We start from the raw sequence: 13,262 nt of genomic DNA on the forward strand, positions 1-13,262 counted from the left end.
CTGAGGCACCTGCAGAAAACTGAGGGCATCACACTTCCAAGTCTGCAAGAGGCCACTACTTTTAACTGTAAGTTAGGGAGCTGCCTTTCATAGCAAACCACCAGCAAAACAAGAGCAGCAAACCCACTCCTTCAGCCACAGCACTTTAAGGTACCTTACTGCCAACCATCCCTCCCCTTAAAACAAGCCATTTTATGGTGTCTAGTAGTTCTCTCGGACTGTACTTTTCCATCTCCCACAATGCACAAGACAGTAGGTTGTCTAAAGCCCTTCCAGCACTGGCCAAACCAACCTTCAGTCAAGCAGCCACTACTGGTTTGCCTTTAGAAGCACGTCACCACCACCACCTTTCCACAGTTAAGTCTGAGTATCAATGAGGAAAAAAAGAATTGCACTAGGGACAAGGTTCTAAGAAGCAAGGTATCCTCTGTATTTAATAGATGACATTTCAAGCCTGTACAATGCAACATAATTGAACTTTTCTGGTTTGGTGTTTTTTTTTCCAAATTGATTTGAGAAACAGGCAGCTAATAGTCAGTGCCACTTCATTAAAAACATGCGTGTGACCTGGAGAAAGTTCAAAGCATTAGTAAGTTAAAAAGCACATACTGATAAAGCATACATTGGACCACAAGGCAAACTCCCACCATTTCTTCAGCAGAATTTCTCAATTTTCCTCCTTTGTAGTGTCTAATCTTGTCTGTGACCTTATTTAGCATTAATTTCCATGTTAAGACAATTATTATAAAAAGAATCTCAAGATGGTACCAGTCTAAATCAACTCCCACTGATGTTTCCTTCCATAAGCAACCTAGTTGTCAGTCAAAGCTTTTCTACTGGGAAACATTCAGAAACAAGTCAAGTATCACAATGTTTATTGATAGATACAAGTATATAAAATCAGGGCATGAACATGTCTTGATAAATTAAGTAGACTTAATTTCAGTACTATAATAGAGGGACCAATTCAAATTTCTCACCATGTCATGTTTCACACCCACAAAAACCTCTTCCAAAGGGCATTAAACCATCTCTTCAGCTGATCAGTTTTTTGTGCAAGTAAACTGTTTCTTTTAAAAAGACTTGTGCACTTGCCCAGGCTCAAGGATATTAAAACCTAGCACATAAAGCCCATTACTAGAGGTAGAAATACAGGCAATATACTATTACGGCAACAACCATCGATTACAGTTAAGGATTCTCTGTAACAACCAAATGGATAATCAAATATTGCAACAACTCAAGTATTACACTGAGCAAAGTGCATTTCTACAGTATTCAGTGTTGCTATTCAGTTTTCTAACTTAAAAAACAGCCTATGATAACTGGCAGCAAAGAAGATCCTTGCAACAGACTGCTTCTGCTCGAGAACTTATGATGTAATTATTGCATGCTGCTAATACACTGTTACCTAAACATTAAGGATACTCTAAAATATTTTTATTGTAGACTATTAAGACATACTACAAAAACCTTTTGCAGAGGATATCCTATTGACATCCTTCTGCTTTAAATATTGTGAAACATTACAGCGGAATGAATTTTCGCAGTGGTTAGGTCAAATGCAGTTACATCATAGCAACAGTATGTTTGCACAATTTAAGGCTTTGGCTGGTTCTTTAGTCAGCTTCTTCTTCAGATTCTTCTTCTTCAGCAGTTTCCAGCCAGGTTAGCCACTGGTTTACCTGCAGTTACATAACATTGGTTTAAGGCAGTAGGTATTATTTCCCCACTATATACTTCTACAGAATACTCTCTTTTTTGTCCCCAATTCATCTGAAAAATCTTTCAGCCACACTTTGCACTACAGGTAGGTCTCCAGTGAAGAAAAGAGATTTCCTTCATCTTGCCTTACTCCTTCCCAGTGAAATACTGCATAAAGTTTCTAGAAACTAACCAGTCATAAACCCTGTTTTTGTAAGTGTTCTCACACACTCCAGTGCAGCAGAGATCACAAAGACAAATCTCTAACGTTAGCAAGTTTACCTGGAATAAAGCTTTGCCTTTCCCTGGAAACTCTTGAGTAATGTCTTCTTTCCATGCCAGGAAGGCTTCTTCTTCGATGATCTCCATGTCATAGAAATGCACAAAGAAGCGCAGTAACATGCCTGCAGGAATAAATTGACTCCCTTAGCTTTATAACCTTCACAACAGTTTATTTAAGAAATGTACTGACAAGCCTGAAAGCCAAATGCAGCCATATTTTGGAGAGTACCTTGATGCACATACCTTTTGGGAAGTTATTGTTGTAGCAGTGCACCTGGAGTGCATATAAAGCACTCACTTGCAGATCAACATGGTCATGGAGGAACTTCTGCATTACCGGCTTGAAGGAAAGAAGCAGTTGTTTTTCCTGCTCCAGCTGCTCTTTAGATGGAGCAGACGAAGAATCCGATTCGTCACTGGGTGGGTTTACTTCACTAGAAATATACTGCAAGAAACTGGACAAAAAAAAACCCAACAAACAAACAAACGTGAGTTCTGAAGACTTGCTAAGCAGCTAGATCTTACATTCTGTAACAGTAAAACCAGTACACTGCAAATTCCATTTTGCTACTAAAAATGCCGGCTACATTTCACTTTCTGTAACAGAAAGACCAGTACACTCTGCAAATTCCATTTTGCTACTAAAAATGCCCTCCTGTTTGTATCAGCAGTTAGGTGAATGCACAGTAGATTAGCATTGTGATTGACCACGCACCACAAAAATCCTAATTTTTCCTTCTGTTATGGCTCTGAAACACTTTAGAAAAATAATACACAGGTCTAGACTTCTCACACTTCCCACTGATGCAGGCCTGCAGACTTGCTTTTCTTCTCAAATATACTCTCACACAGAAGTAACACTTCCCACTGATGCAAGCCTGCAGACTTGCTTTTCTTCTCAAATATAATGGATATGTAATACAGGGGACATCCCCTCAGAACAGTTTATCTCCCTGTGTAATGCATCTTTTCCTGCAGAACTACACATCAGCCTTTACAGAATTAGTGACTTATTAGCAGCTTAACGAAACGTGCCTAACTACATCAAAATGGCATCTCACCTGGTCATCAATATATTCACAAATCCCTTATCTACATGAAGTTTGGGTGAAATGTTATCTTTAATCCACTTATAGATGGCTTGAGGGGATGGATCCGATTTAATTTGCTTTAGCAGTTCCTTCTCCAGTTTCAGAAGTGGGAACAAGAAGCTAAGCCCCTTCCCTTCCAAGATCTCCAGCATGCGGTCCTTGTTCTGGTCAATTTCTAACAAGTAAACAAGAAAAGACACTCTTAAGTGCTGGTGCTAATCAAAACCTGCTATCAATGGTTCATGGGTCTAACCACCTCTTAAGAAACATGACAGTTGACTGCATTAACTGTATGTTATTTTACTCTGGTGTAAAAAACTAAGGAAAAAATGCTTTACACATTCTAACACAAGGTGTTGTTAAGAGCTATGTCACAACTCTTACCTGGTAACATTTTCTGCATATTCACTTTGCTTTGTTGGAACAATTCTGTTAGCCATTCACGATCTTGCAACTTAGCTAACTGTTGAAGGCAGAGCAGGAAGAGAGGGAAATGGGTGCCACTTTCCAGCGGTTGAGCCAGCTCGGAAATGCTCACCAGTTCTGAAATAATGGCCCGGGCTGCAAACTGCGCTAAGTAGGATTTCACCAGTGGGATGTCTACCTCCAGTTTGGGGCACTGGTCCAACACATTCAGGAACGCCTAAAAAACAGTAAACACAAGTCAAAATTCTGAAGTCATTCTGTTGTTGTGCACAGTAATACTCTTACTACGCAGGAGCCTCATATTTCTGCAGTGATTCACTTGCCTAGAGATTCCCTATCTCCAGTCACTGAAATCCTGTACCTACATTTTTTCCTTTCATCACTTCCTATGCCCTTCAGTTTTGTTGTTGTGCACAGTAATACTCCTGCTACACAGGAGCCTCATATTTCTGCAGGGAATCACTTGCCTAGAGATTCCCTATTTCTAGTCATTGAAATCCCATACCTACATTTTTCCTTTCATCACTTCCTATGCCCTTCAGAGATTTCTGTGTTATTTTTGCCTCCTCAGATCAACAAGACTTAAAAAAAAATCATGTACTGCCTTTATGGAGTCTAAACATCACTAACAGCCAAGCAACAAGGACTGTAAGGCTATTAGATCCCAGTACCTGCATGAAGTTGTCACTTGTGGCTATTCCCTCCTGCTTGAGCAAGCTGATCAAAGTACTTGCTTTCTCTTTGTCTTCATCTGATCGATCTAGGGATTGAATGATTACTTTGCTCAACATCTCAGGAATGAAGTGTTTTGGAGCTCTCATTTCTCTCACAGTATTGACAGCATCATTAGCATTTCCATTGTTCAGATACTCAGTCACAACAGCTTCCTAGATGAAAAAGAATTATCCATAGTTAAACAAATGTTCATTTGTAAAGAAAGAGCATGTGCCAGGCTTCAAGAAGCACCACTGCATGCTTAACTTACAGTTTGTTTAAGTAGCTCTTCCTTAGAAGGAGGTGGTTTCTTGGTGGTCTTTGCAGGCTTTTCTTGTATCAGTGGTGGATTTGTTTTAAGACCAAGTTGAGGAGGCTGAAAAAGACAGTACCGGAATTTTTTACTTTGCAGTACATATACATACATTGGTATCATATTTAAGAACACTAAATTTGTACAAAGGCAGATGAAAGCCAAATTAGGTTTTCATATATTATTTTCATATATCCTTCTCTGTGCAATGAAAGACCTCTCTTCCTTCCCTTATTAAAAACTGCTTTAAGTTTTACATGCACACACAAAAAAAAATTAAGTACAACCAACAATATATTTTTAATTTTTATCTTTACCTGTCCCAAAGGTGGTGTTTGAGTGCGTGGTGGTTGAGCACTGGGAGGAATCATAGTTATCTGAGGCTGAAGCTTTGGCACTTGATTTTTGTTCATTAGAAAAGACTGAGCAGGTCTCAGGCTAATCTGCAGACAGACAAGTCAGAAAAAACTGTTTCAAGTATTCTGACCGAAAACACACAGCCATGCACTCACACCAACTGATCCCACTGAAGCGTAAGTTTCCCATTTTTACAATGTTAACACTCAAATATAGATTAAGCCACATGTGTACTGAAATTCCCCCAAAAGCATGACTCAATGAATCACAACTTGCTACGAGTTACTGGTATTTAGTGCCATTGGTATCAAGATCTGGAATTGCTCCTTTTAGATGCAGTATGTTAGAGACCCAAGAAGATACTATGCATGTTTGCTCACGTATTTTACAGCCAAGATAAAACTCTACTAATTGCTCAGAAATCAGGATACAAGCCTGGTTAACACTCAAAACAACAACGCCATTTTACTTTGCGTTTGATATTTTGCCTATTAGCCAGTTCTTTAAAAAAAAGTAAAATAAAAATTTAGCCTGGTTCAGCACTTCAGGGTTTCTAAAGTTCAGGATTTTCTGAAGTTTTTCATTAAATGTATTGTAATCAATACGATGCATGGGAACTGATGTCAGAGTAGTGTTCTTGGGGAGGTGTGGGGAAGAGACACCCCAAGAAATTGCCCTCATATCTCAGTCTTGCTCATAGGACGCTGGATACCCTAAGGAAAGTGAGGGGTAAGGTGAAAGAGGAAGGGACAAAGGAGGAGGAGGAGGAGGAGGAGAAGGAGGAGGAGGAGAAAGAGTTCCAGCATTAGTCCTCATAATAACGCGTCTTGCTATAATCATTGGGCAATATTGAGAATAGGCTTTAAGTAATGTAGGCATGTAATGTACCTCATCTGCATTAAGCTGTCCTTTCTTAGAAAACCGAGGTGGCATATCCTTCGACTGTCCTTGTTGCTGGGATAAGAGTCCCTGATTCTGGTTATGGTAGAGCTGGCTTTGCCCCTATTTCAGAAAGGGAGATATAGAGAAAGAAGTGCAGATGATGGAGTGGCGTACATCATATGGTAAGTAGTACCAGAGGGACCAGAGGAACAAAGATCCTATTTGCCAAGAAGGGAGAAAGAAGGAGCAGGGGTGGTGGGAGAGTAGCATCTATCCCTAAAAACAGGGCTATCTTTTAAATATAACACACCATTCTGACCCACCAAAGCCACATGCACCTTTTCTTGCAGTAAAAAAAAGTGTATTCCTTGCATCTCTTGCACAATTTAAGAAGTGGTTTAGAATTTTTGTATCAGCTGAGCATCAGTTCTTATCAGAATCAGATCTGAGAAAGTCTTTTAACATAAATGGACTATAATCCATAACATACGCATCTGGAGAAGAGCTTCTAAACATGCTGAAGTCACTCTACCAACAACATCTTCCTTACCTGACTTTTCAGAAAAGATTTGCCTAGTTCTCCAAACTGGGATTGAGCAGAAGGCATGAGGTGACCCCCATGGCCATTGAAAAGTTGGTTTGAACGATGGCGTCCCATGGTGGGTGAAAATCTATCCTGAATAACCCCTGGACCAGTACCAATTCCGCTACCTGGATTATTAAAATGACAAAATATAGTTTCAGTTGTTTTTTGATGCAGTACAGCTACAGTCATCACATCATCCTTGCAGTTTCTGTGTACCTGGCATTTGTCCAAACATATCAGCAAGCCCTCCGAGTGGGTCCCTGTCAAGTTTCATCCTGGGTGGCATAAAGGGTCCCTCCAGAAAGAAGTCGCTTCTCATCCCTTGAGACATAGGAGCAGGAATAAAAACTCCCAGATCCTTTAAAACAACAATTATAATTTTGATCAGTTTGGAATAATAGTCCCCAAGAAAGCTTCTAGCCCTGAACTATGAAGTCCATCAGATTTTAACTTGTAACCCCCTACTGTCACACTGTAACTACTCATAAGTGCAGAGTGTAAGTTTTGTGACATGGGGTAAAGAGCGTGAGGATTCACGTCACACACTTAAACCAAAGCCAAGCACAGACTTTACATGCAACACTTACTTTTACTGCATCTTGACGGATTTGATTGATAGTCTTTGGTCCATTGTCAAGAAAAGCTTTGCGAGGAACCCAGTTGTGTTCTCTCAACTCCACAGTATCCTTGGAACATAAGGAATTATTAATTAGGAAAACATTCAAGACAACTTTGCAAGAAAAAGGAAGCGGTGAGCCATTTTATCTTCATACCTGCAGCAGGAAACGAATCCTTGCTGGCAATTCCTTACTTGACATCAAGGAGCGCATACGGGCAAAGTACTGATCCATTAAGGACTGGGGGAACAAAAAGGATAGTGAAAGTGAGGGCTAATTCTATCAGTGTCTTGAGAGTCATTTCAGGAAAGGTGACTGCGTTCAGGACATCAAAGATCACGTAATAGAACTGACTGCCCCTTCCTGTCACCTCAAACTCCTTGATGGCAGCAGAGCTTAAGGAAAGCTAATACATCACAGCATCTTAGCTGAGACAGAGAGAAAACCCTGGCAAAATTCTCATTACTATGACACCATTTCAAGTTTACATTCAGAACCTGTCAGTGTCCAAAAATTATCTGTCACATCACCAAGTTGTATACAGAACAGTTCCTCACCACAACTTTTCAAGCAGCATTTAGAGAAACAATATTCTCTATGACTTGCTAATGACCCTAACTGCATTCTGCAAAGACATTTAAAACCATTGTTCTCTGATAGCCACACCACGGTACTTAGGAATAGAACAGAACACCAAATACAGAAGGTTCAGACAACTAGAAAGTCTTGGCCATAGAATTTAACTAGCTCAATGACTGCAGTGGATACTCACATACCTTGGCTTTTGCATGGTCTAATCTAGGTCCCACTGTCCTCATTATCTGACAGAGGCACTCCAAATCCTCCCCCATATCTTTGAGTTGGACTCTCTTCTTCTTTTCCAAAAGCTGAAATATTAAACGGGAATTAGGCACTTCAACATACTATAAATGACAATTAGTAAGTAACAACTTTGTACACAGGGACACACAGAAACATTTCATCTTGTTCTGAAGACAAATGGACTTGAAAATTAGGTTTTAAGAATTGCTAATTGAACTACTTATTACTCATAAGCATATGTACTTTGAAGTACCTGTGGTACTTCTGCTAAACCAGATCTTTATTTGGAGACAATTCCCATGGCTTTGAACAAAGCTGATTTTACTTTCTAACCACACCAGAAGACTGTTTATTATAAACAGTGGAGGGTAGATAATTGACAGGAAACATTTTTCTGGCAATTATGGTCCCAGATTCCCAAAGCAGCAAACACATTTTCATTTTTCAGTTTAGAAGTCCTATTTTGCTCTTAGCCCCAACCCAATCTGAATACTCACTGTTTTGACGCACTTATGAAGGATAGATTCATGAATAAGATCAAGCTTGCCAAGTTCTCCAATGAATTTGATGTTCCCCAGCATCTTGATCTTGGCAATGGCTCTCTGTTCCTCCTCCTCAGGGAGGAGGGGACCATCATGCTTATCATAGACTGAAAAAAAAAAAAAGAAGCCTGTTTAACAAGGCTGTGGATAGACAAGACAAATAAATTGTGTATTAAAGTGGTTTTAAAGCTTACTATCAACATTTCTGGTTCGGTTTTCAAATTCATCTTGAAGTTTAGATATTAAGAGGCGTCTGAATGTCTAAGAAAAAAAGAAGAAAGAAAACAATTAAAGCTAATCAGTGCAACTATACATACTAGCAAAATTTACATTCCATATCAAGAGATATACTCACTGTGCTTTGCTTCTGTCCTGGATGACTCTCTGCTGATGGGCCATCAAAGTTGGGTGCATCTTCTGCCAGTCGCAGACATAGTTGAGCGTACAGCGAGCTATACTTGGGCTCTTCAAGGGCTTTGTCTACGATCTAAATAAATTTATAGAGTAAGGTGGCATGTAGCAGGATGCACTCGTAATTATCAACGCCAGCTTTAACATACACACTGGAGAGTTACCACTCTATGTAATCTAGGAACATCTAACTTATTCCACTATTTCAGCAAACATACAGAAATAATGTACTTTGTTTTAGCACTAGTCTTAATACTGAAGCAAAAGAAAAAAGCTATTTTATGGAATTATAGAATTGTCTGAGTTGGAACAGACCTTTAAGATTTGAGTCCAACCATTAAGCTAAAACACTACCAAAACCACCACTAAACCACGTCCCTAAGCACTATGGCTACTCATCTTTTAAATACCTCCAGTGACGGCGATACAGCCACCTCACTACAACCTCCCTTCAGACACTTACAGAGAGCCATAAGGTCTCTCCAGGCTGAACAATCCCAGTTCCTTCATAAGATTTGTTCTGCAGACCCCTCAACCAGCTTCATTACCCTTTTCTGGACACCCTCCAGCACCTCAATTACTTTCTTGTAGCAAGGGGCCCAAAACTGAACATTGCATTCAAGATGGGGCCTCACCAGTGCTGAGTACATCTCCAGCACCACAATTACTTTGTTGTAGCAAGGGGCCCAAAACTGAACACTGCATTCAAGATGGTGCCTCACCAGTGCCGAGTACATCTTGAATATCCCTGCTGGCCACACTGTTCCCAATAGAGGCCAGGATGCTGTTGGTCTTCTTAGCTACCTGGGCACACTGCTGGCTACTATTCAGCCAGCTGCTGACCAATACCCTCAGGTCTTTTTTTGCCAAGCAGTTCTGTGCTACCAAAGAGCTCCTATAATCCTTGGCCAACAAATGGCAAAAATTCTAAGTTTATCATCATAACATGAAAGTTAGTATGGCAAATCTGATCTCAGATAGAACAAAGTGACATAGTTAAATCAGGGTACCAAGAAGTCACCTGTGGTATATTTTCCGAGACCATTACGCTTGTTCATCAGGAAAACAGAAGAGGGGATGCATGGATTAAATCTGCTAACTAGCACTTTTTATTATAAAAAAAACCCAAATGAACAAGAAAATCCCTGGCCACGTCTAGCGATTCTTGAGACTTTTAAGAGAGAAGGTTAGAGCACTAAGTCTACTTCCTCCCCAGTATGTCCTTTGTACATAAAAGGCAGAAATGGTATTTGTTAAATTTGGATCAAGCACCACATTAACCATGTTACTTCTGTATCCCATCAAAACCATCCAACATCTTTTTTAACATGCAAGCAAACCTTAGTTAAAAGAAATGCAGCCAGCTTACCAGCAGTATGACCCCTTTTAGGATGAGCTTAGATTCTACACCCACATTGAGGAGCTCAAGGCATAGCTTGTCAAACTTCTCAGGAGTAAGCTTATTTAATATGCTAAGGAGGAATAAAGAACAATAGAAATCCAAATTACAGATATTACACGCATGCTACAAGTAATTTTAGACCCAAGTTTACCTTTACTTCTAAAGTATATTAAACTAAAATTGAAAAATGTGATTTTCCACTGAACTATTTCTTTTTGAGAGCTCTTTGGAATGTGAAGTATTATTGAAGACTGATCCTCTCACAAGAATTACTTTTTTGCTGCTACTGGCGTATCAGTTTCTGCCCCCTTCCCTCCAAAGAGCACCACATGCCTACATCCACCACCCCCTCCCCAGAACTCCTCAAGACCCATGTTTTCCTTTCCTTTCCTCCAGCCCATTTACTCAAGATATATACTGCAGAAGAAAATGGTAAAGGAGAACTTACCCTCTTACTTTCCTGAAGATTGCATCATGTCGTTCTTTGTCGTTTGCGGAGTCGTCATCTCGTCTAGTGCTTCGTGAAGGAATCCATTTCTGAGCGTTTTGCCCTGGGGTTTTCCCCAGGAACTCGCTGTAAAATTTTAATACCAGTGTTAAACAATTGATTTCAAGAACTGACCTTTAACCTTTTAGTATTGCCTTACTTAAGGCTAATTCTGTTACTAGCTTTGTTAAGAGCATGCACTTACCACTAACAACACTGCAACATCTGTTGCGTAGTAAAGGATTCATTCAACAACAATGAAAAAAAAGGACACCCAAGAAAACCTCTTGGGTTTTCTAAACTCTAAACCTTTAAATACATGAGAAGTCTTGGCATCTTCTGCCACTCATAACACATGCTCTTAACAGATTATATGCTACCCTGCCACAGACTGGAGGACATAAACTTGTCATGAACTCAGTAGGGACTCCTTGTAATACAAAGATACTAGATTTTCAACTCAATACTCACAACCAAGCATTCTCTGCCTTTAAAATCATGCCAAACCAAGAGCAAGATGACATACCTGTTGCTGGCAGTCTTGGGATAGTGCTGAGGTGCACCCCTACCACCTCCTCCGCCTGAAGAAGCACTGCCAAAAACAACCATGTAATCTTTTGTGAGTTCAAAATCCCAATCCTTTCAATTACAGATCAGTTTCAGTATAAACATAAATTTAAATTCTTCTCAAAGGAAAGTTTCTACCACCAAGCATTCACCAAACAAACCAAAAGCACTAGTACCTGAAACGAGAAGCACCCCCTTCTGCAATCGCACTCTCCACTTTGGCGGCTTGACAACGAAGAATCTTCAAAAGAATAAAATTAAATTGACGGGGTGGGGAAAAACAAAACCTAGAAAGACAAATCAAGTATTCATATTATAGTTGTTTTACTAGCATCCATAGTACCGAACTTACATTAAAAGTACAAACGTTTGTTGGAAAATGTAAACTCTTAAACACTAAACTTCATAAAAGGTAAGAAAACTCTGATGCATGCAATACTCTGGATACTCACAGAAAGGCCAATTTAGTCATTACAGGCATGGGGTGAGAGAGGACAGATGAGGGAATCATGGACTAAGAAAATAAAAGACCCTCAAATTTACCGTGTCAAATCCCCCAAAACACTTGCAAAAAGAAAAAATAAAAAAGGGGGTTTTTTCTGCTAGTACGGCATGACTAAATGAATCTTTACTAATATGCTTTGCAAACTATGATGAATTATGCAAGACAAAGAGACAAAGTAATCACGTTTCAAAGTGAGAAGTATCAAATCACGAAATGTACACTTAATATAAAGGGTATATATTCTACATTCAAGTTCAAACGGCCGACTAAGCTATTTAAAAACGGAAAGAAAAATATCGCCCCATCCCACCTCAAATTTTAGCTTGCCAGACAGCAGCAGGAAGAAAAATCTCGCTGCACTGCTCACGTAGCAGAAAGCTAATGATGGGGACAGCAACGCCTGGGGAGCACGTGAAAAAAACCACCACCCACACAGGCGTTTTGAGGCTCCATCACAGATCTGCTCCGAGACGTTACAGTACCGAGCAGGGGGTCACCTCCTCGGAAAGCCAGCCTGAGAAAGCCCAAGAGAAGGCAGCCTGAAGGGGTGAAGGCGGCGGCCGTTACTCCCGCGCCCCGGCGGATCCTCCGCGGCAGCGCGGGCACGAGGAAGGGCTCCCAACATGGCCGCCGCCGAACAAAAGGGCTGCGGGAGCGGGAGGGGCGCCACCCGCAGGAGGCAGGCGCTACCCTGCCGCATGGAGCTGGCGGCTCCGGCCGCACCGAGCCGCCTCCCCTTCCCCCCACCGGGCGCCGCCCGTTTTTGAGGCTCAGGCGCCGCCAAGGAGCCCGGCCGGCTCTTTGTTCTCTGCAAAGGGAGGAGGCGAGCTTCGCCGGCGGCGGAAAACTGCGGCCCCGAAGGAGTCGGTACCCGCCGCCATCACCACCCCCGCTCCAGCAGCGCCTCTCGCCGCCCGAGCCTGAGCAGGAACCACGGGCGAGGCTAAGCTGCTGCCGACAAATACTGCTGCTCGGTAGTTCGCTCTCCTTTCCGCGGGGAACCGAGACAGGGGAGTTAAAAAAAAAAAAAACAAACAACAAAACCCCTCAATCCTCTCGCTATCGACTCTTGGGAACAAGTAACTTCTCCCTCACCGCCCCCCCCCAAGCAACACGGATTCTAAAAATCCTAAGACCGCAGCAAGGCGGCTCCGCTCCAAGGGCAAACCTCTCGGGCAGCCGGGGCCCCAGAGACCGCAGCTGGAGACCGAGGATCCTGCGGCCGGTCCGATTCCCCGCAAGGCAGAGCTACGGACCGGCGCGATCCGACCCCATTGCCCTCGCTGCAAACGTGCGGTTCTAACCTCAAACGCTCACTGCTTAGCTTCCTTTCCCCGCTTAGCAAGGGCTGCCGGTCTCCTCCACCCCTCCGCTTAGCATCCGCCGTGATCCCAAAGCGGAGAGGAGGAGCGGCCACTGACCTCAGCCGCCATTTTGTGCGGAAGAAGAAAGCGACAAGAAGCTGACGAGAAAATGGCGGCCGCTTCGAGCCGCCGCCATTTTAAGCGGCGGCTGCAGCAGTACCCACTCCCTCCCGGCCCCACACCACCCTCC

At 41.9% G+C, this 13,262-nt stretch overlaps 1 protein-coding gene across 1 annotated transcript in view; it reads right to left on the bottom strand.

Moving 5' to 3' along the window:
- Positions 1-409: 409 nt before the first annotated feature.
- EIF4G2 (eukaryotic translation initiation factor 4 gamma, 2) overlaps positions 410-13,262 on the bottom strand; it is a 28,009-nt gene continuing 15,156 nt past the window's right edge. The window contains exons 4-24 of the mRNA XM_014966476.1: positions 11,380-11,444; positions 11,163-11,228; positions 10,598-10,723; positions 10,117-10,219; positions 8,692-8,823; positions 8,531-8,597; positions 8,292-8,443; positions 7,749-7,859; positions 7,129-7,212; positions 6,943-7,041; positions 6,572-6,713; positions 6,320-6,480; positions 5,776-5,889; positions 4,848-4,973; positions 4,489-4,593; positions 4,175-4,390; positions 3,462-3,720; positions 3,048-3,252; positions 2,230-2,441; positions 1,987-2,108; positions 410-1,685 (exon numbers count right to left, since the gene is read on the bottom strand). Coding sequence (XP_014821962.1) covers positions 1,620-1,685; positions 1,987-2,108; positions 2,230-2,441; positions 3,048-3,252; positions 3,462-3,720; positions 4,175-4,390; positions 4,489-4,593; positions 4,848-4,973; positions 5,776-5,889; positions 6,320-6,480; positions 6,572-6,713; positions 6,943-7,041; positions 7,129-7,212; positions 7,749-7,859; positions 8,292-8,443; positions 8,531-8,597; positions 8,692-8,823; positions 10,117-10,219; positions 10,598-10,723; positions 11,163-11,228; positions 11,380-11,444 — 2,733 coding nt within the window. The 3' untranslated portion in view covers positions 410-1,619. The remainder of the gene's footprint in view (positions 1,686-1,986; positions 2,109-2,229; positions 2,442-3,047; positions 3,253-3,461; positions 3,721-4,174; positions 4,391-4,488; positions 4,594-4,847; positions 4,974-5,775; positions 5,890-6,319; positions 6,481-6,571; positions 6,714-6,942; positions 7,042-7,128; positions 7,213-7,748; positions 7,860-8,291; positions 8,444-8,530; positions 8,598-8,691; positions 8,824-10,116; positions 10,220-10,597; positions 10,724-11,162; positions 11,229-11,379; positions 11,445-13,262) is intronic.

Source organism: Calidris pugnax, unplaced genomic scaffold (assembly GCF_001431845.1).
Source record: "Calidris pugnax isolate Ruff unplaced genomic scaffold, ASM143184v1 scaffold26, whole genome shotgun sequence".
Taxonomy (NCBI): Eukaryota; Metazoa; Chordata; class Aves; order Charadriiformes; family Scolopacidae; genus Calidris; species Calidris pugnax.